Here is a 21,029-nt window from a genome sequence, read left to right on the forward strand (position 1 = left end):
CTACCAAAGTTCATGTTTTCTTTTTCAGGAATGTCCTGCTGACACTTTCCAATAAAAAGTTTCTAGTAAATTAATCTGCTGTTCACTGAGCAACTCCACTGAACAGTTAAACTTAAGAGCAAGGGGACGTATATGAATACTTCAGCATTTTGAGAAACACACTGATGTGACAGTACCACTGCTGATTGTTTTGTTCCTTTTAAAGATTAACAGTTATTATGTTATGTTCTTCAAGTATGTGAGCAACAGTATTGGATCATGTGACTGACAGGTGTGTTTGCTTTTATGAGACAAAGATTAACCTTTACCAAAGTGATGAATAGGCTAAAATCTGGAAAAGGAATCCCAAACATACAAGCTCATCTGTGAAACACAGTGCAGGTAATGGTCATAACTTGGGCTTGCAGGTATTCTTCGGGAATAAGCTCAGTAATCTTCATTGAAGATGTAACACATGATAGCAGCAGCAAAATCAACTCAGAAGTCTACAGAAACATTTTGTCTGCAAATTTAAGGAAATATGTAACCAAACTTTTGTTGCATATTGGATTGTGAGATCCTTTGTCATGCAGCACAATAATTACCCAAAACACAGAGGTTTAGACTGGCCAAGTCATACTAACAACTCTAATACTAACCAATGAACACATTGAACAGAATCAATACACAGACAAGGAATTGTAATAATGAATATGCAATAATGAATGTTGAGATAAAAGTACCCCAAGATTGGGTCTGGCAGGTCTAATAGCATACTACAGTGTGCTCTGTAGCTGGTAGTGACTATGCAGATGTTAATATCTGGTTAACAAGACTGGTTATAAGATAAAAAGTTATATACTAGTCACATGAAAAATCCAGAATCACATTTGGCTTTCTGACACTAAAACTGACCACATGACTGCGTTGTGCAGCAGCCATCTGTCTTGTTGACCAGCTGCTGGCCGGGCTCACTGCAGACTGGGCTCTGCATGGATGGGCACTGAATGGGCTGACAATGGATGCTCATAAAATCCTTGTCACACACACATGTGTTGCAGTCACTTATCCATGTGTCGCCAGGCTGGTTAAGAGAAAGAAGCAGTTCAGACACATAGCTCATACTTTACTAGTGTACATGACTGTATGTAAGTCATTCTCACTTGTTTGGGTTTTCCATCTGGTCCAACACAATCTGAAATTTTAACAGAACATGTTTATAGATTTGTAGGTGAAAACCAATGTGAAAAAATATAATGTCACCCAAGGTTTTTTAGTGTAGCATTATACCATGTGACATTTTCTCTGCTTACCACAAGATTTAACACATGTGTCATAGACTGTGTTAAACAAAATGGTGCCATGGGGACAGAAGCACCCCTCCTTAGTGTTGTTAGTGTTATCCACCTGGAACTTCTTGTTGTACCTGGTGTCAGAAATAGAATTACTGATAATTACTGTGGTTGTTACAGTCACTAATGATGAAGTATTGTCTAGAACAGCTTAATTCAGTTATAGTCTTACTATAAATTCTCTATAGTACATATTTGTGATTTAAATAAGTTTTCATCCCTGACAGTTAAATTACTTATCACTTTAGGGTCACTCAACATTAGAGTGACCCTAAAGTAAATATCCACCTCATACAAGGTACAAAAACAAGGAACAAGACAACTAGCATTTTTATTTATTGTATGAATCAGTGCTTCAATAACAACGTAAATGTGATCATACCATGAAAATAATAAAGCAAAACAAAGCTAAACAAAAAACATCATACATATTGTTGACCTATACTTTACCTGTCATTGCATGTAGGCTCTACAGGGCTTCCACAGGCCATGTACACTTTGTTGCTAGGACACTTGTGCTCTGTAAGATGATGATTAATTTATGTACACATTTTCAGAACTTCTTGCATGTATTGCACACTAATGATCACGAATCTTACCACATTGCCCATTGGTGGCATTCCTCCAGTTTATACAGATTCCTGCATTAGAACACTCAGTGGCATAGGCCTCTAGGCTGGAGCAGGTGTGATTGCCATTGTTACAAACGTCAGATATACAGGATGTCACAAATGGTCCAGGGGATACAATTGCATGGCATGGTGCAAATACACTAGAGTGGACATAAAAGCCAGAGTACATAAGGAAAAAAGAGCACATAACGTAATATAAATCAAGATATCAGAAAAATGTATAGAAAGGCAATAAACAGTTTTGTTTTTACCTCTAATTACATTCTTTGATGGGGTTTTGTGGTCATATTTTGTAGTATTATTTATTCTTTTAAAATGTTATTTATATTGTCATTTTCTGATGTTTAATTAGAGTTTATCTACTTTGTTTATATTTTGTGTTTTCAACCAAATGCAAATGACCAAACAAAAAAATGTCTATACCTTACCTTATGTCCTATAATGGTGTATGTGTGTGTGTATGTACACTACCGCTCAAAAGTTTGGGACCACTTTCAAATTGTAATGTTTAGTCTGAATAGGAAAATTAGCAAAAGAACAGGACATGCTGACATTGTCAAAGATAGAAATAATGATTATGATGGAAATGCTGAATGTGTTCTTCAAATTTTGCCTTTATAAATATAACATCCTTTGCAGCAATTACAGCCTGGAAGATCCATTTTTCAAGATAATCTGAAGAGATTTCACCCAATGCTTCCTGTAGCATCTCCCACAAGATGGATTGGCTTAATGGAGTCTTCCTCCATACAATACGGTCAAGCTAATACCACAGCTCGACCGGTTGGGGTGAGTGGAAAACCAGTCCAAGCTCTGATCTAGCATCTTCTTCTACGTTTCAATGTTCTTCTGATGGTCCGAAGACCTTAAACTTGGACTCATCTGTCCACAATACCTTCTTCCATTCTTCCAGCATGCAATGTCTGTGCTTTTGTCTATCTCAGTCTTTTGTTTTTATTTGCCAGTCTGAGATAAGTCTTTTTCTTGGCAATTCTGTCATGAAGTCCAGCATCCTTTGCAGATGCCATTTAAAGACCTGTCAGGCATCTTTGTATTGAACTACACACTCTCAGAAATTTGTCTGCTGATGTGACTTGCCAAAATGTTCCAGGGAGCTGGATCTGGTGGCGGAGGAAAAAACAAGACAGGCGTGGCAGACCGAAACGTATTGTCAGGGTCTGTTGGGAATATCTGGCGGAACCCTGTGCCAGAGGGAACTTCAACTCCCAACTCAGGGAGAGCTTTAACCAGATTCCGAGGGACGTTGGGGACATTGAGTCTGAAAGGACCATGTTTTTCACCTCCATTGTTGATGCGGCTGTTCTGGGCTGTGGGTGAAAGGTCTCTGGTGTCTGTCGTGCCAGCAACCCCAGAACCCAGTGGGGGACACCGGAAGTAAGGGACACGCCTACTGCAGAGGAAGCAAAGCCTGATGATTTGGAGGTGGGTTCGTCCATCACCCTGGTTGAAGTCACTGAGGTAGTCAGTATGTAAGCTCCTCAGTAGCAAGGCACCAAGAGTGGACGAAATTCGCCCTGAGCACCTCAATTCTCTGAAAGTTGTGGGGCTGTTATGGCGGACATGCCTTTGCAGCATCGCCTTGCAGTCAGAGACAGTGCCATCAGACTGGCAGACAGGGGTGGTGGTCCCTCTATTCAGGGAGGGACCAGAGGGTGTGTTCGAACTACAGGAGATTCACACTTCTCAGCCTCCCTGGGAAAGTCTATGCCAGAGTGCTGGAGAGGAGACTTAGGCCGATAGTTGAACCTTGGACTCAGGAAGAACAATGGAGCTTTCGTTCTAATCATGGACCGTGGGCCGGGTTCATTGGAGCAGTACACATGTGCTTTATGGACTTGGAGAAGACATTTGACCGTGTCCCTTGTAGTATCCTGTGTGGTCCAGGGCCCTCTAGGGGCTGTCCAGTACCTGTATGACTGCAGCAGAGCTTGGTTCGCATTAGTGGCAATAAGTCAGACCTGTTCCCAGTGCATGTTGGACCCTAGCAGGGCTGCCCTTTGTCACCGGTTCTGATCATTATTATCATGGACAGAATTTCTAGGCGGAGCCAGGGGCCGAGGACCACAGGATTTCTTGGACATCCTCCAAGAGAAGGCCCCAGGGGGGACTATGTTTCTCGACTGACCTGCTTAGACCGCTGCTCCTGCGACCCGGCCCCGGATAAGCGGAGGAAGAATAAATGAATGAATGGTAATACTAGTCTTAGAGGAAGATGGATGGATGGATTAATAGATGGAAGCATATGGCATGTCAAAAGACTTGTGAGTTTGCTTTGAGCTCTTTACATGTTCTGAAGAAAATGCAGCTGAAACTGTACAATGATGTTTTTGCTGCTTATAGTGATAGTGATTTATAGGAAATGTAATAACCTTATCACAGGTTTAGATTCTTATTAACATGAATTAATGAATGAATGCTAATATTAGTCTTAGAGGAAGATGAATGGATGGATGCATATGGCATGTCAAAAGACTTGTGAGTTTGCTTTGAGCTCTACATGTTCTAAAGAAAATGCAGCTAAAACTTGGATGTGATGATGATTGCAAGATAATAGGATGGAGTATCGAATAAATAAATATACAGCAATCAACAAAATGCAAATACAAAGGTTGTGGAAATGTACCTTAAATTAATAAGCCTAGAAAAAAAAATGTTGTGATTCTGCTCACCTGCTGATCAGGAGATTACAGATGGCAGGTTTGCATACAGGCTGCGTTGTTGAATATGGTAGTTTTGAGGTGGTCCCTGGTGGTGTTGTAGTAGTTGGTGGGGTTGTGGGGGTGACACAGGGTGTATCTGGGACATGCCACTGTCCTGCAGAGTCAGAGCAACTTTCCACCTGGCCGTTGGGAGAACGGCAGTCATTGGTCTGGGAGTTGTCACAGGTTCCTGGACAAAGAGGCAGCAGGATGAAGGCACAGAACTGGCTGTATCTACAGAACATCACTAATCTGATGACACCACATATGATACTAAACAATTAAGAATTTGTAACTGTTTATAAAATGTTCTAAAGAACAGTGAACAAGTGATTCTCTATTGTATAACTACTAACAATGCTTGAACAACTTGTTCTGTTATCATTTGGTGGTTCCAATTTGAGACATGAAGCTCCACACTATAAACTCACTTTTTACTCTGTAGTAACAGCTTTACGATTGGTTTATACAGATAAGAAAGTCTGGAGAATCTGTCTTTGGAGGAGAACTGATATGCTGCAGAATTAAAGATGATCACTTAACCGTTGTTAACACTAAACACTAAAAGTTTGTGCATATAAAACTTAAAATAAGTGAAACAAGAAAAGCTGAATGAAAGAAAAACTGAAAAGAACAAGAAGAAAAAAGAGCAAAAGGGGGAAGAATATAAAAGGAAGCACGGATAAAAAATGGAATAAGTGGTAAATAAAACAGAAAAAATATACAAAAGACAAAAACAGAGCTGCTTACATAGCAAATATGTTAATGTTCTTACTTGAAGGACATTCTCATTTAGCAGTACTATATTGTTGGTGACTTAAATTTTAACTTTAGTTAAAGTCAAGTTCTCATAACACAAAACAACATATTTGATCCTGTTTTTTGTAATATGTAATATTCTAGGTCTGTTAGTTTTATTGAGTTGAATTACATAAAAATGGGAGTAGGGGTGACTAGGTGCAGAGTAGATTAAACTTGCTTTTCCACATACTAGACAGCAATCATAGAGCCATGACAACAGTATACAGTGCCTCTAAAAATCATTTCCCCCCTTGGATATCTTATTCTTTTATTGATATTATAAATAAATCATAGTCAATAAAAGTTGGCAACTTTGACAAAAAAAATCGGAAAAATACCTCATTAATGTCAAAGTGAAGTTTCTAGAAATTAATGTCAATTTAAAAAAATATTTAAGGTCAGTGTTTGCATTAATATTCACCCCCTTCAGGTCAGTATTTAGTAGATGCACGTTTGGCTGCAATCACAGCATAGAGTCTATGTGGACAGGGCTCAATTAGGCTTGTACATCTGGACACTTGAATTATATGCCATTCTTCTTTGAAAAACTTCTCAAACTCTGCTAGGTTGCGTGGGGATTGGGTGTGAACAACCTATTTCAAGTCCATCTACAAATTCTCTATTGGATTGAGGTAGGGGTTTTGACTCAGTCACTCCACAACATTCACCTTGTTGTAGGTAAACCATTTCTGTGTAGCTCTGACTGTATGCTTTGAGTCTTGCTGGAAAACAAATCTTCTCCCAAGACGTAGTTGTCTTGCAGACTGAATAAAATTGTCCCCCAGGATTCTCCTATATTCTCTTATTCAATTCAATTTTATTTGTAGAGCGCTTTTTACAATTGACATTGTCACAAAGCAGCTTTACACAACCAAAGAACAGTATATGAACAGTGAATGTGTATGAATCATGATCCACCATCCCCATCTTATATATGGGGATGGTGTGTTTGTGGTGATGTGCAGTGTTTTGTATGTGCCAAACATAGTGGTATGTACAGTCTCTCCTATCTCAGTTGTTGAAGCTTGTAACTTTCTCAGAGTAATCATCGGTGTGTTAGCACTGTCACTCAGTTTGTGTGGACGGCCTGTTCTAGGCAGATTTAGACATGTGCCATATTCCTTCAATTTCTTGATGATGGATTTCACTGAACTCCGGGGGATGTTCAGTGCCTTGGGGTTTTTTTCTGTATCCACTCCCTGACTTATGCCTTTCAGTGACCTATACTCTGAGTTGCTGGGAGTGTTCTTTTGTCTTCATAGTGTAATGGTAACCAGGAATACTAATTAACCAGTGACTGGACCTTCCAGACACAAGTGTCTTTATACCGAAATCACTTGAGACACATTCACTGCACTCAGGTGATCCCCATTTCACTAATAGTGGGACTACTAGCACCAAATATCTGGACCTCTGTTGGATTAGGTCATTTTAAAGGCGGTGAATATTGATGCAAACATTGATTTCACCTTACATAATTTTATTTAATTGACATTACTTTGTAGAATCCTGAGCTCACATAAGCTTTTCTAGCTGTAACTCTGGCTCTGGCTAACTCTGGTTTTGAATTTCCCCTCTGTGGGAACAATAACTGTTTATCAATGAATAAATGTGTTATTTTGTCACAACTAATCTTTCTCTGATTACCTGAATTTTACACTGTTCTTGAAAACACATGAATAAATAACCAATCAATTACATATGTCTGTATTGTTATTATTAAGATTAATATTATTATTAATATTAGTTAATAATAATAATGATAATAATAATAATAATAAGTTATTGTTAGTTTGTGTAAGTTCTGTATCTTGAGATGTATTTTAAGCCATGATTTATACAGTTGAAAAGCACTAAATGTGATTAATATATGGATTAGGGTTGAATGTTTCGGAACTCACCACACTGTCCCTCAGTGTTCCCACCAAAGAAAGAATAGGAAAGGTCAATGCTAAAAGATGAGCCCCTATAGACCACTTTTGTGTCAATCTCTGGTATCTCCAGTGTGATCAGCATATCTGTGCTAGTGAGGCGCAAAACAGAATTGCTGTAGGCAGGATAGATGCGTTTCTGATTTACATACACCTAGAGAAAAGGGAGACATATCACAATAGACACTGCAGTGAACCTTGTAATGCTATTTCAACATAGAACAAAACAAATGAACAGAGAAAACTATGTCTCTTTACTTTCACACATTAAGTCGATGCTCTTCAAATAATTAATAAAATTAAAACAATAAATGTTTCTGACAATGTGAATCATTGTTTACCACATTAGATGTTGTTTCTGAAGTCTTCAGCTGAGTCAAAATGACAGTGTAGGACTGGTATGTAACAATGAGAGTCTGGGGACAGAATGTACTGTCTGATGGATCACAGTCATGGTTATTTACTATAATAGTCAGACTATATTTAGTAATAATCTCTTTGACCAGGTAGTAAGAGCAGTTCTCATTGAAGCTGTATGATTTTCCATCAAATGTCATGTAGTGGGATCCACCCCAGACACTGCACACACCTGCAGGATAAGAAGAAATAAATTATAATATGTAAAACTGTAACAGGCAAAAAAAAAGTTGTCTCCACCAAGAAGGCTATGCTTGTTTATTAGCAGTTTGTGCCTAGTCAGAATTGCTTTAGAAGTTGCTAATTACTACTAATACTACAAATGCATTCCCCTCCTTTACTCTGTTACTATTAGTAAAGCTACTAAAGCTAGCTAAGCTATTTTTGTGTAATGTAGTGGATAGCCAGCCGTTTATCATACATAGATTATACTTGGGTGGGCTGCTCAGGTATATTAACAGCTGCCCAAGTATTCATGTGCACATCAAGAAATTAGAATATCATCAAAGACTTCTTTTCTTAGCTCTTGCTTACTTACTTTCAGTAATTTAATTCAAAAATGTAATATATAATATATAGATTCAATGATGAAAATTCAAAATTCACAAAACAAGGATTTTTAATACAGAAATGTTGGCTGAAAAGCCCATGTACGGTATATGCATTGAATCAGGGCAGCAGTTTGATTCCTGGTTTCTCCTGGCTATATGTCGAGGTGTCCTTGGACAAGACACGGATACCCCACAGTGGAGCCCTCATCTAATGCAGCTGTCCAAACAACAATTTCATCAAGGGGATTAATAAAGTATGCCATTATTATTATCATTATTACTTGATTGGGGCTTACATCTGGTGTAAAAAGGACACTGAATATCATCATGAAAACATCTTCTTAATCTTAAAGTATGGTGGAGAAAACATCATGACTTGGGTCTGCTTTGCTGAATCAGGGCCTGGCCAACTTGCAGTGACTTGGGGGTAAGATTAATTTGAAATGAGTTTCACACTCTTGTTCATGCCACTGTACATCATGCCACTTTGAGAACAGTGGCCATTTGCAGCATTGCAATGGAAAAATACAGGACACCTCTGCCTAAGAAAAACTAATATCATGGTCACACAGTTAGATGCTCAACTCACATTCACATTCATAGTGGAAGCAGCATCCATCCACATCATACACCTTGGCAACTTTGCGTCCATTGGCACAGATTGGTTGTTCAACTGTGGGACAAGGAGTAGGTGTTTCTGTGACCTTTCCGTTGTTGCAAGTAGCTGTGGTACAGTTGCTCACCTTCCAGGTCTCTCCATTCTGGATGAGGAATAAGGAGCGGTTTGTTATAAAACATGAGTACATATAACTTGTGTTATGTTTGAAATGTATTTCCACAAATCTTTCAAAATGTTGGTCTCTATTTACTGCTGTAGTGCTGTGCCACACTTAATAAATGAGTCGGATGCCAATTGCACTTTTGATCATTTTAATACCATGCTCACCTGGTGCACTTTGGATGTTGGTTTGGACCTGAAGAAATACTTTTTATTGATTACAAACTAGTATAAACCACTGTAGACCACTTGAAGAGATAATCTCAATACATGATAATGAATGCATGTTACATGTGTTTTAAAGATATTGGCAAATGCAATTAACTGTAATTTTAAATTTTTACAAATGCACTGTGAGCACACATCAGCTAGGTGAACAAAACATGAATAAAGAGGGTTGTGAGATGTCAATGAAAGCTTATGCATGGGTATCACAAAGAAAGAATATATGCTTGCCTTTACAATGACAATCAAGAAAAATACACTTTGTATACATAATCTTACCTTTCTTGCTGGATACACATTATAACAGTCCAGGGTAGTTGTAGAGAGGATTGTTGATGGATTGGAAGTAGAGGTAGGTATAACTGAGGTGGGAGGAACTGAGTTTGAAACTGTAGCTCTTGTAATGGTGCTGAATGCTGCAGTAGTAGAATGTACAGTTGTGCTCGGTATTGGTGTTGTGGGACATGGACTAGAGTGTGTCACAACATTACAAGAGGCATTGCAAAATGCTAAATAACACCACCCTAAGCCGTCGGTGACATTATACACCAAGTCCCCTGTGAAAAAGAAATTTAAAATAAAAGTTTAGTGCATGACATTTTAAAGTATACAGATTCAAAAACACATATTTTATATGTGGTATGCAACCTAATTTCAGGAAAAGCAAAATGCCTCCCTAATAGACAGATAGTCACAAAGCAATAAGGAGACATATCCTAACAACTAGTTATAATGTACTATTGCTATATATAAAATAATTATATGTTTGTGCTTGGATCTCAGATACAAATAAAAGGGAATTAATTCTATAAATGTGGCTCTAAAGAACATGGTTTGAGTCTATACTGAACAAGTCTGACAAATAAAATCTGTTTTACAACTGTGAGCTTTGGTTAGACTAGCTTTCAATTTTAACAACTTATTGAATTGTAACAGACAATTTAATAGTTTCTATTGTTCCTCAGCTGTTATCACCTCTGGTGGAAAAATGTGTTAAATTTGTTATTACCTGGACAAACATTCTTTTGCATTAAGTTTAAAAGTTTCATTGTTCTATTTGTTGGTTAGGACGAAGGAGTAAAGTTGAGTGATGACAAGAACTGACGCATAAAAACTAAAAGCAAAAAAAATCACTTACCAGGAACATAGGAAGATCCATTGACTCTACAGACACATAAGGTTGAACTTGAAGAAAAAATTGATGGTGTAGAAGCTCTAGTTGGTGGCTTGGTGGTTGTAGATGCAGTGTAAACAGTTGTGCTGGGTGGAAGTGTGTGTGTTATTGGACGAATTGAAGTTGTAGCTTTAACTGTGGAAGTAATACTGATTGTTGTGTTCAAAACAGAGGATTTTGTAATTGCAGTTGATGTCTTTGGCTTTTCTGTGAGGACAACAATTGTGGTTTCTTGACTTGTTGTCTCAACCTGTGATGTTGTTGCTCCAAATTTAGTTGTTTCCCTATGTTTAGTTGTTGTACCATGAGTTGTTGTTGATGGTCCTTCTGTGCTTGAAGTACTCACAGAAGGTTTTGATGTTACAACAGTTTCTTCTGGGCTTGTTGTTGTGACACCTGGTGCTGATGTCTTTGTTTCAACAACTGCTGTGGTTGCTGATGTTACTGGGCCTGTTGTGACTTCCTTAGATGGTTTTGTTGTCTTAACCTGTGATGTTGTGACTCCAGATGTTGTTGATTTTCCAGGTTTCATTGTTGTCTCATGAGTTGTTGTTGCTAATAACTCAGTGCTTGTAGTACTCACAGAAGGTTTTGATGTTACAACAGTTTCTTCTGGGCTTGTTGTTGTGACACCTGGTGCTGATGTCTTTGTTTCAACAACTGCTGTACTTGCTGACGTCACTGGGCCTGTAGTGACTTCCTTAGATGGTTTTGTTGTCTTAACCTGTGATGTTGTGACTCCAGATGTTGTTGATTTTCCAGGTTTCAATGTTGTCCCATGAGTTGTTGATGATGGTACTTCTGTGCTTGAAGTACTCACAGAAGGTTTTGATGTTACAACAGTTTGTTTCGGCCTTGTTGTTGTGACACCTGGTGCTGATGTCTTTGTTTCAACAACTGCTGTAGTTGCTGACGTCACTGGGACTGTGGTGACTTCCTTAGATGGTTTTGTTGTCTCAACCTGTGATGTTGTGACTCCAGATGTTGTTGTTTCTCCAGGTTTCCTTGTTGTCCCACGAGTTGTTGATGATGGTACTTCTGTGCTTGAAGTACTCACAGAAGGTTTTGATGTTACAACAGTTTGTTTCGGCCTTGTTGTTGTGACACCTGGTGCTGATGTCTTTGTTTCAACAACTGCTGTAGTTGCTGACGTCACTGGGCCTGTGGTGACTTCTTTAGATGGTTTTGTTGTCTTAACCTGTGATGTTGTGACTCCAGATGTTGTTGATTTTCCAGGTTTCATTGTTGTCTCATGAGTTGTTGTTGCTAATAACTCAGTGCTTGTAGTACTCACAGAAGGTTTTGATGTTACAACAGTTTCTTCTGGGCTTGTTGTTGTGACACCTGGTGCTGATGTCTTTGTTTCAACAACTGCTGTACTTGCTGACGTCACTGGGCCTGTAGTGACTTCCTTAGATGGTTTTGTTGTCTTAACCTGTGATGTTGTGACTCCAGATGTTGTTGTTTCTCCAGGTTTCAATGTTGTCCCATGAGTTGTTGATGATGGTACTTCTGTGCTTGAAGTACTCACAGAAGGTTTTGATGTTACAACAGTTTGTTTCGGCCTTGTTGTTGTGACACCTGGTGCTGATGTCTTTGTTTCAACAACTGCTGTGGTTGCTGACGTCACTGGGACTGTGGTGACTTCCTTAGATGGTTTTGTTGTCTCAACCTGTGATGTTGTGACTCCAGATGTTGTTGTTTCTCCAGGTTTCCTTGTTGTCCCACGAGTTGTTGATGATGGTACTTCTGTGCTTGAAGTACTCACAGAAGGTTTTGATGTTACAACAGTTTGTTTCGGCCTTGTTGTTGTGACACCTGGTGCTGATGTCTTTGTTTCAACAACTGCTGTAGTTGCTGACGTCACTGGGCCTGTGGTGACTTCTTTAGATGGTTTTGTTGTCTCAACTTGTGATGTTGTGACTCCAGATGTTGTTGTTTCTCCAGGTTTTCTTGTTGTCCCACGAGTTGTTGATGATGGTACTTCTGTGCTTGAAGTACTCACAGAAGGTTTTGATGTTACAACAGTTTCTTCTGGGCTTGTTGTTGTGACACCTGGTGCTGATGTCTTTGTTTCAACAACTGCTGTAGTTGCTGACGTCACTGGGCCTGTGGTGACTTCCTTAGATGGTTTTGTTGTCTCAACCTGTGATGTTGTGACTCCAGATGTTGTTGTTTCTCCAGGTTTCATTGTTGTCTCATGAGTTGTTGTTGATGGTGCTTCTGTGCTTGAAGTACTCACAGAAGGTTTTGATGTTACAACAGTTTCTTCTGGGCTTGTTGTTGTGACACCTGGTGCAGATGTCTTTGTTTCAAAAACTGCTGTAGTTGCTGACGTCACTGGGCCTGTGGTGACTTCTTTAGCTGGTTTTGTTGTCTCAACCTGTGATGTTGTGACTCCAGATGTTGTTGTTTCTCCAGGTTTCCTTGTTGTCCCACGAGTTGTTGATGATGGTACTTCTGTGCTTGAAGTACTCACAGAAGGTTTTGATGTTACAACAGTTTGTTTCGGCCTTGTTGTTGTGACACCTGGTGCTGATGTCTTTGTTTCAACAACTGCTGTAGTTGCTGATGTCACTGGGCCTGTTGTGACTTCCTTAGATGGTTTTGTTGTCTCAACCTGTGATGTTGTGACTCCAGATGTTGTTGTTTCTCCAGGTTTCAATGTTGTCCCATGAGTTGTTGATGATGGTACTTCTGTGCTTGAAGTACTCACAGAAGGTTTTGATGTTACAACAGTTTCTTCTGGGCTTGTTGTTGTGACACCTGGTGCTGATGTCTTTGTTTCAACAACTGCTGTAGTTGCTGACGTCACTGGGCCTGTGGTGACTTCCTTAGATGGTTTTGTTGTCTCAACCTGTGATGTTGTGACTCCAGATGTTGTTGTTTCTCCAGGTTTCAATGTTGTCCCATGAGTTGTTGATGATGGTACTTCTGTGCTTGAAGTACTCACAGAAGGTTTTGATGTTACAACAGTTTCTTCTGGGCTTGTTGTTGTGACACCTGGTGCTGATGTCTTTGTTTCAACAACTGCTGTAGTTGCTGACGTCACTGGGCCTGTTGTGACTTCCTTAGATGGTTTTGTTGTCTCAACCTGTGATGTTGTGACTCCAGATGTTGTTGTTTCTCCAGGTTTCAATGTTGTCCCATGAGTTGTTGTTGATGGTACTTCTGTGCTTGAAGTACTCACAGAAGGTTTTGATGTTACAACAGTTTCTTCTGGGCTTGTTGTTGTGACACCTGGTGCAGATGTCTTTGTTTCAACAACTGCTGTAGTTGCTGACGTCACTGGGCCTGTGGTGACTTCCTTAGATGGTTTTGTTGTCTCAACCTGTGATGTTGTGACTCCAGATGTTGTTGTTTCTCCAGGTTTCAATGTTGTGCCATGAGTTGTTGATGATGGTACTTCTGTGCTTGAAGTACTCACAGAAGGTTTTGATGTTACAACAGTTTGTTTCGGCCTTGTTGTTGTGACACCTGGTGCTGATGTCTTTGTTTCAACAACTGCTGTAGTTGCTGACGTCACTGGGCCTGTTGTGACTTCCTTAGATGGTTTTGTTGTCTCAACCTGTGATGTTGTGACTCCAGATGTTGTTGTTTCTCCAGGTTTTCTTGTTGTCCCACGAGTTGTTGATGATGGTACTTCTGTGCTTGAAGTACTCACAGAAGGTTTTGATGTTACAACAGTTTCTTCTGGGCTTGTTGTTGTGACACCTGGTGCTGATGTCTTTGTTTCAACAACTGCTGTAGTTGCTGATGTCACTGGGCCTGTTGTGACTTCCTTAGATGGTTTTGTTGTCTCAACCTGTGATGTTGTGACTCCAGATGTTGTTGTTTCTCCAGGTTTCAATGTTGTCCCATGAGTTGTTGATGATGGTACTTCTGTGCTTGAAGTACTCACAGAAGGTTTTGATGTTACAACAGTTTCTTCTGGGCTTGTTGTTGTGACACCTGGTGCTGATGTCTTTGTTTCAACAACTGCTGTAGTTGCTGACGTCACTGGGCCTGTTGTGACTTCCTTAGATGGTTTTGTTGTCTCAACCTGTGATGTTGTGACTCCAGATGTTGTTGTTTCTCCAGGTTTCAATGTTGTCCCATGAGTTGTTGATGATGGTACTTCTGTGCTTGAAGTACTCACAGAAGGTTTTGATGTTACAACAGTTTCTTCTGGGCTTGTTGTTGTGACACCTGGTGCTGATGTCTTTGTTTCAACAACTGCTGTAGTTGCTGACGTCACTGGGCCTGTTGTGACTTCCTTAGATGGTTTTGTTGTCTCAACCTGTGATGTTGTGACTCCAGATGTTGTTGTTTCTCCAGGTTTCAATGTTGTCCCATGAGTTGTTGTTGATGGTACTTCTGTGCTTGAAGTACTCACAGAAGGTTTTGATGTTACAACAGTTTCTTCTGGGCTTGTTGTTGTGACACCTGGTGCTGATGTCTTTGTTTCAACAACTGCTGTAGTTGCTGATGTCACTGGGCCTGTTGTGACTTCCTTAGATGGTTTTGTTGTCTCAACCTGTGATGTTGTGACTCCAGATGTTGTTGTTTCTCCAGGTTTCAATGTTGTCCCATGAGTTGTTGATGATGGTACTTCTGTGCTTGAAGTACTCACAGAAGGTTTTGATGTTACAACAGTTTCTTCTGGGCTTGTTGTTGTGACACCTGGTGCAGATGTCTTTGTTTCAACAACTGCTGTAGTTGCTGACGTCACTGGGCCTGTTGTGACTTCCTTAGATGGTTTTGTTGTCTCAACCTGTGATGTTGTGACTCCAGATGTTGTTGTTTCTCCAGGTTTCAATGTTGTCCCATGAGTTGTTGTTGATGGTACTTCTGTGCTTGAAGTACTCACAGAAGGTTTTGATGTTACAACAGTTTCTTCTGGGCTTGTTGTTGTGACACCTGGTGCTGATGTCTTTGTTTCAACAACTGCTGTAGTTGCTGACGTCACTGGGCCTGTTGTGACTTCCTTAGATGGTTTTGTTGTCTCAACCTGTGATGTTGTGACTCCAGATGTTGTTGTTTCTCCAGGTTTCAATGTTGTCCCATGAGTTGTTGTTGATGGTACTTCTGTGCTTGAAGTACTCACAGAAGGTTTTGATGTTACAACAGTTTCTTCTGGGCTTGTTGTTGTGACACCTGGTGCTGATGTCTTTGTTTCAACAACTGCTGTAGTTGCTGATGTCACTGGGCCTGTTGTGACTTCCTTAGATGGTTTTGTTGTCTCAACCTGTGATGTTGTGACTCCAGATGTTGTTGTTTCTCCAGGTTTCAATGTTGTCCCATGAGTTGTTGATGATGGTACTTCTGTGCTTGAAGTACTCACAGAAGGTTTTGATGTTACAACAGTTTCTTCTGGGCTTGTTGTTGTGACACCTGGTGCTAATGTCTTTGTTTCAACAACTGCTGTAGTTGCTGACGTCACTGGGCCTGTTGTGACTTCCTTAGATGGTTTTGTTGTCTCAACCTGTGATGTTGTGACTCCAGATGTTGTTGTTTCTCCAGGTTTCAATGTTGTCCCATGAGTTGTTGATGATGGTACTTCTGTGCTTGAAGTACTCACAGAAGGTTTTGATGTTACAACAGTTTCTTCTGGGCTTGTTGTTGTGACACCTGGTGCTGATGTCTTTGTTTCAACAACTGCTGTAGTTGCTGACGTCACTGGGCCTGTTGTGACTTCCTTAGATGGTTTTGTTGTCTCAACCTGTGATGTTGTGACTCCAGATGTTGTTGTTTCTCCAGGTCTCAATGTTGTCCCATGAGTTGTTGATGATGGTACTTCTGTGCTTGAAGTACTCACAGAAGGTTTTGATGTTACAACAGTTTCTTCTGGGCTTGTTGTTGTGACACCTGGTGCTGATGTCTTTGTTTCAACAACTGCTGTGGTTGCTGACGTCACTGGGCCTGTTGTGACTTCCTTAGATGGTTTTGTTGTCTCAACCTGTGATGTTGTGACTCCAGATGTTGTTGTTTCTCCAGGTTTCAATGTTGTCCCATGAGTTGTTGATGATGGTACTTCTGTGCTTGAAGTACTCACAGAAGGTTTTGATGTTACAACAGTTTCTTCTGGGCTTGTTGTTGTGACACCTGGTGCTGATGTCTTTGTTTCAACAACTGCTGTAGTTGCTGACGTCACTGGGCCTGTTGTGACTTCCTTAGATGGTTTTGTTGTCTCAACCTGTGATGTTGTGACTCCAGATGTTGTTGTTTCTCCAGGTTTCAATGTTGTCCCATGAGTTGTTGATGATGGTACTTCTGTGCTTGAAGTACTCACAGAAGGTTTTGATGTTACAACAGTTTCTTCTGGGCTTGTTGTTGTGACACCTGGTGCTGATGTCTTTGTTTCAACAACTGCTGTAGTTGCTGATGTTACTGGGCCTGTTGTGACTTCTTTAGATGGTTTTGTTGTCTCAACCTGTGATGTTGTGACTCCAGATGTTGTTGTTTCTCCAGGTTTCATTGTTGTCCCATGAGTTGTTGATGATGGTACTTCTGTGCTTGAAGTACTCACAGAAGGTTTTGATGTTACAACAGTTTCTTCTGGGCTTGTTGTTGTGACACCTGGTGCTGATGTCTTTGTTTCAACAACTGCTGTAGTTGCTGACGTCACTGGGCCTGTGGTGACTTCCTTAGATGGTTTTGTTGTCTCAACCTGTGATGTTGTGACTCCAGATGTTGTTGTTTCTCCAGGTTTCAATGTTGTCCCATGAGTTGTTGTTGATGGTACTTCTGTGCTTGAAGTACTCACAGAAGGTTTTGATGTTACAACAGTTTCTTCTGGGCTTGTTGTTGTGACACCTGGTGCTGATGTCTTTGTTTCAACAACTGCTGTAGTTGCTGATGTCACTGGGCCTGTTGTGACTTCCTTAGATGGTTTTGTTGTCTCAACCTGTGATGTTGTGACTCCAGATGTTGTTGTTTCTCCAGGTTTCAATGTTGTCCCATGAGTTGTTGTTGATGGTACTTCTGTGCTTGAAGTACTCACAGAAGGTTTTGATGTTACAACAGTTTCTTCTGGGCTTGTTGTTGTGACACCTGGTGCTGATGTCTTTGTTTCAACAACTGCTGTGGTTGCTGATGTCACTGGGCCTGTGGTGACTTCCTTAGATGGTTTTGTTGTCTCAACCTGTGATGTTGTGACTCCAGATGTTGTTGTTTCTCCAGGTTTCAATGTTGTCCCATGAGTTGTTGATGATGGTACTTCTGTGCTTGAAGTACTCACAGAAGGTTTTGATGTTACAACAGTTTCTTCTGGGCTTGTTGTTGTGACACCTGGTGCTGATGTCTTTGTTTCAACAACTGCTGTAGTTGCTGACGTCACTGGGCCTGTTGTGACTTCCTTAGATGGTTTTGTTGTCTCAACCTGTGATGTTGTGACTCCAGATGTTGTTGTTTCTCCAGGTTTCAATGTTGTCCCATGAGTTGTTGATGATGGTACTTCTGTGCTTGAAGTACTCACAGAAGGTTTTGATGTTACAACAGTTTCTTCTGGGCTTGTTGTTGTGACACCTGGTGCTGATGTCTTTGTTTCAACAACTGCTGTAGTTGCTGACGTCACTGGGCCTGTTGTGACTTCCTTAGATGGTTTTGTTGTCTCAACCTGTGATGTTGTGACTCCAGATGTTGTTGTTTCTCCAGGTTTCAATGTTGTCCCATGAGTTGTTGTTGATGGTACTTCTGTGCTTGAAGTACTCACAGAAGGTTTTGATGTTACAACAGTTTCTTCTGGGCTTGTTGTTGTGACACCTGGTGCAGATGTCTTTGTTTCAACAACTGCTGTAGTTGCTGATGTCACTGGGCCTGTTGTGACTTCCTTAGATGGTTTTGTTGTCTCAACCTGTGATGTTGTGACTCCAGATGTTGTTGTTTCTCCAGGTTTCAGTGTTGTCCCATGAGTTGTTGTTGATGGTCCTTCTGTGCTTGAAGTACTCACAGAAGGTTTTGATGTTACAACAGTTTCTTCTGGGCTTGTTGTTGTGACACCTGGTGCAGATGTCTTTGTTTCAACAACTGCTGTAGTTGCTGATGTTACTGGGCCTGTTGTGACTTCCTTAGATGGTTTTGTTGTCTCAACCTGTGATGTTGTGACTCCAGATGTTGTTGTTTCTCCAGGTTTCAATGTTGTCCCATGAGTTGTTGATGATGGTACTTCTGTGCTTGAAGTACTCACAGAAGGTTTTGATGTTACAACAGTTTCTTCTGGGCTTGTTGTTGTGACACCTGGTGCTGATGTCTTTGTTTCAACAACTGCTGTGGTTGCTGATGTCACTGGGCCTGTGGTGACTTCCTTAGATGGTTTTGTTGTCTCAACCTGTGATGTTGTGACTCCAGATGTTGTTGTTTCTCCAGGTTTCAATGTTGTCCCATGAGTTGTTGATGATGGTACTTCTGTGCTTGAAGTACTCACAGAAGGTTTTGATGTTACAACAGTTTCTTCTGGGCTTGTTGTTGTGACACCTGGTGCTGATGTCTTTGTTTCAACAACTGCTGTAGTTGCTGACGTCACTGGGCCTGTTGTGACTTCCTTAGATGGTTTTGTTGTCTCAACCTGTGATGTTGTGACTCCAGATGTTGTTGTTTCTCCAGGTTTCAATGTTGTCCCATGAGTTGTTGATGATGGTACTTCTGTGCTTGAAGTACTCACAGAAGGTTTTGATGTTACAACAGTTTCTTCTGGGCTTGTTGTTGTGACACCTGGTGCTGATGTCTTTGTTTCAACAACTGCTGTAGTTGCTGACGTCACTGGGCCTGTTGTGACTTCCTTAGATGGTTTTGTTGTCTCAACCTGTGATGTTGTGACTCCAGATGTTGTTGTTTCTCCAGGTTTCAATGTTGTCCCATGAGTTGTTGTTGATGGTACTTCTGTGCTTGAAGTACTCACAGAAGGTTTTGATGTTACAACAGTTTCTTCTGGGCTTGTTGTTGTGACACCTGGTGCAGATGTCTTTGTTTCAACAACTGCTGTAGTTGCTGACGTCACTGGGCCTGTTGTGACTTCCTTAGATGGTTTTGTTGTCTCAACCTGTGATGTTGTGACTCCAGATGTTGTTGTTTCTCCAGGTTTCAATGTTGTCCCACTGAGTTGTTGTTGATGGTACTTCTGTGCTTGAAGTACTCACAGAAGGTTTTGATGTTACAACAGTTTCTTCTGGGCTTGTTGTTGTGACACCTGGTGCTGATGTCTTTGTTTCAACAACTGCTGTAGTTGCTGACGTCACTGGGCCTGTTGTGACTTCCTTAGATGGTTTTGTTGTCTCAACCTGTGATGTTGTGACTCCAGATGTTGTTGTTTCTCCAGGTTTCAATGTTGTCTCATGAGTTGTTGTTGATGGTACTTCTGTGCTTGAAGTACTCACAGAAGGTTTTGATGTTACAACAGTTTCTTCTGGGCTTGTTGTTGTGACACCTGGCGCTGATGTCTTTGTTTCAACAACTGCTGTAGTTGCTGACGTCACTGGGCCTGTTGTGACTTCCTTAGATGGTTTTGTTGTCTCAACCTGTGATGTTGTGACTCCAGATGTTGTTGTTTCTCCAGGTTTCAATGTTGTCCCATGAGTTGTTGTTGATGGTACTTCTGTGCTTGAAGTACTCACAGAAGGTTTTGATGTTACAACAGTTTCTTCTGGGCTTGTTGTTGTGACACCTGGTGCTGATGTCTTTGTTTCAACAACTGCTGTAGTTGCTGACGTCACTGGGCCTGTTGTGACTTCCTTAGATGGTTTTGTTGTCTCAACCTGTGATGTTGTGACTCCAGATGTTGTTGTTTCTCCAGGTTTCAATGTTGTCCCATGAGTTGTTGTTGATGGTACTTCTGTGCTTGAAGTACTCACAGAAGGTTTTGATGTTACAACAGTTTCTTCTGGGCTTGTTGTTGTGACACCTGGTGCAGATGTCTTTGTTTCAACAACTGCTGTAGTTGCTGATGTCACTGGGCCTGTGGTGACTTCCTTAGATGGTTTTGTTGTCTCAACCTGTGATGTTGTGACTCCAGATGTTGTTGTTTCTCCAGGTTTCAATGTTGTCCCATGAGTTGTTGTTGATGGTACTTCTGTGCTTGAAGTACTCACAGAAGGTTTTGATGTTACAACAGTTTCTTCTGGGCTTGTTGTTGTGACACCTGGTGCTGATGTCTTTGTTTCAACAACTGCTGTAGTTGCTGACGTCACTGGGCCTGTTGTGACTTCCTTAGATGGTTTTGTTGTCTCAACCTGTGATGTTGTGACTCCAGATGTTGTTGTTTCTCCAGGTTTCAATGTTGTCTCATGAGTTGTTGTTGATGGTACTTCTGTGCTTGAAGTACTCACAGAAGGTTTTGATGTTACAACAGTTTCTTCTGGGCTTGTTGTTGTGACACCTGGTGCTGATGTCTTTGTTTCAACAACTGCTGTAGTTGCTGACGTCACTGGGCCTGTTGTGACTTCCTTAGATGGTTTTGTTGTCTCAACCTGTGATGTTGTGACTCCAGATGTTGT

The 21,029-nt window shown here is 40.7% G+C and overlaps 1 protein-coding gene across 1 annotated transcript in view; it reads right to left on the reverse strand.

Moving 5' to 3' along the window:
* LOC113174642 (mucin-5AC-like) overlaps positions 1-21,029 on the reverse strand; it is a 41,184-nt gene that overhangs the window by 3,696 nt on the left and 16,459 nt on the right. Inside the window, exons 23-33 of the mRNA XM_026378722.1 lie at positions 10,525-10,924; positions 9,666-9,943; positions 8,973-9,144; positions 7,757-8,004; positions 7,386-7,569; positions 4,654-4,873; positions 1,931-2,103; positions 1,782-1,851; positions 1,293-1,405; positions 1,143-1,174; positions 895-1,063 (exon numbers count right to left, since the gene is read on the reverse strand). Of these exons, the coding sequence (XP_026234507.1) occupies positions 895-1,063; positions 1,143-1,174; positions 1,293-1,405; positions 1,782-1,851; positions 1,931-2,103; positions 4,654-4,873; positions 7,386-7,569; positions 7,757-8,004; positions 8,973-9,144; positions 9,666-9,943; positions 10,525-10,924 (2,059 nt within the window). The remainder of the gene's footprint in view (positions 1-894; positions 1,064-1,142; positions 1,175-1,292; positions 1,406-1,781; positions 1,852-1,930; positions 2,104-4,653; positions 4,874-7,385; positions 7,570-7,756; positions 8,005-8,972; positions 9,145-9,665; positions 9,944-10,524; positions 10,925-21,029) is intronic.

The sequence above is a fragment of the Anabas testudineus genome, chromosome 3, assembly GCF_900324465.2.
Source record: "Anabas testudineus chromosome 3, fAnaTes1.2, whole genome shotgun sequence".
Classification (NCBI taxonomy): Eukaryota; Metazoa; Chordata; class Actinopteri; order Anabantiformes; family Anabantidae; genus Anabas; species Anabas testudineus.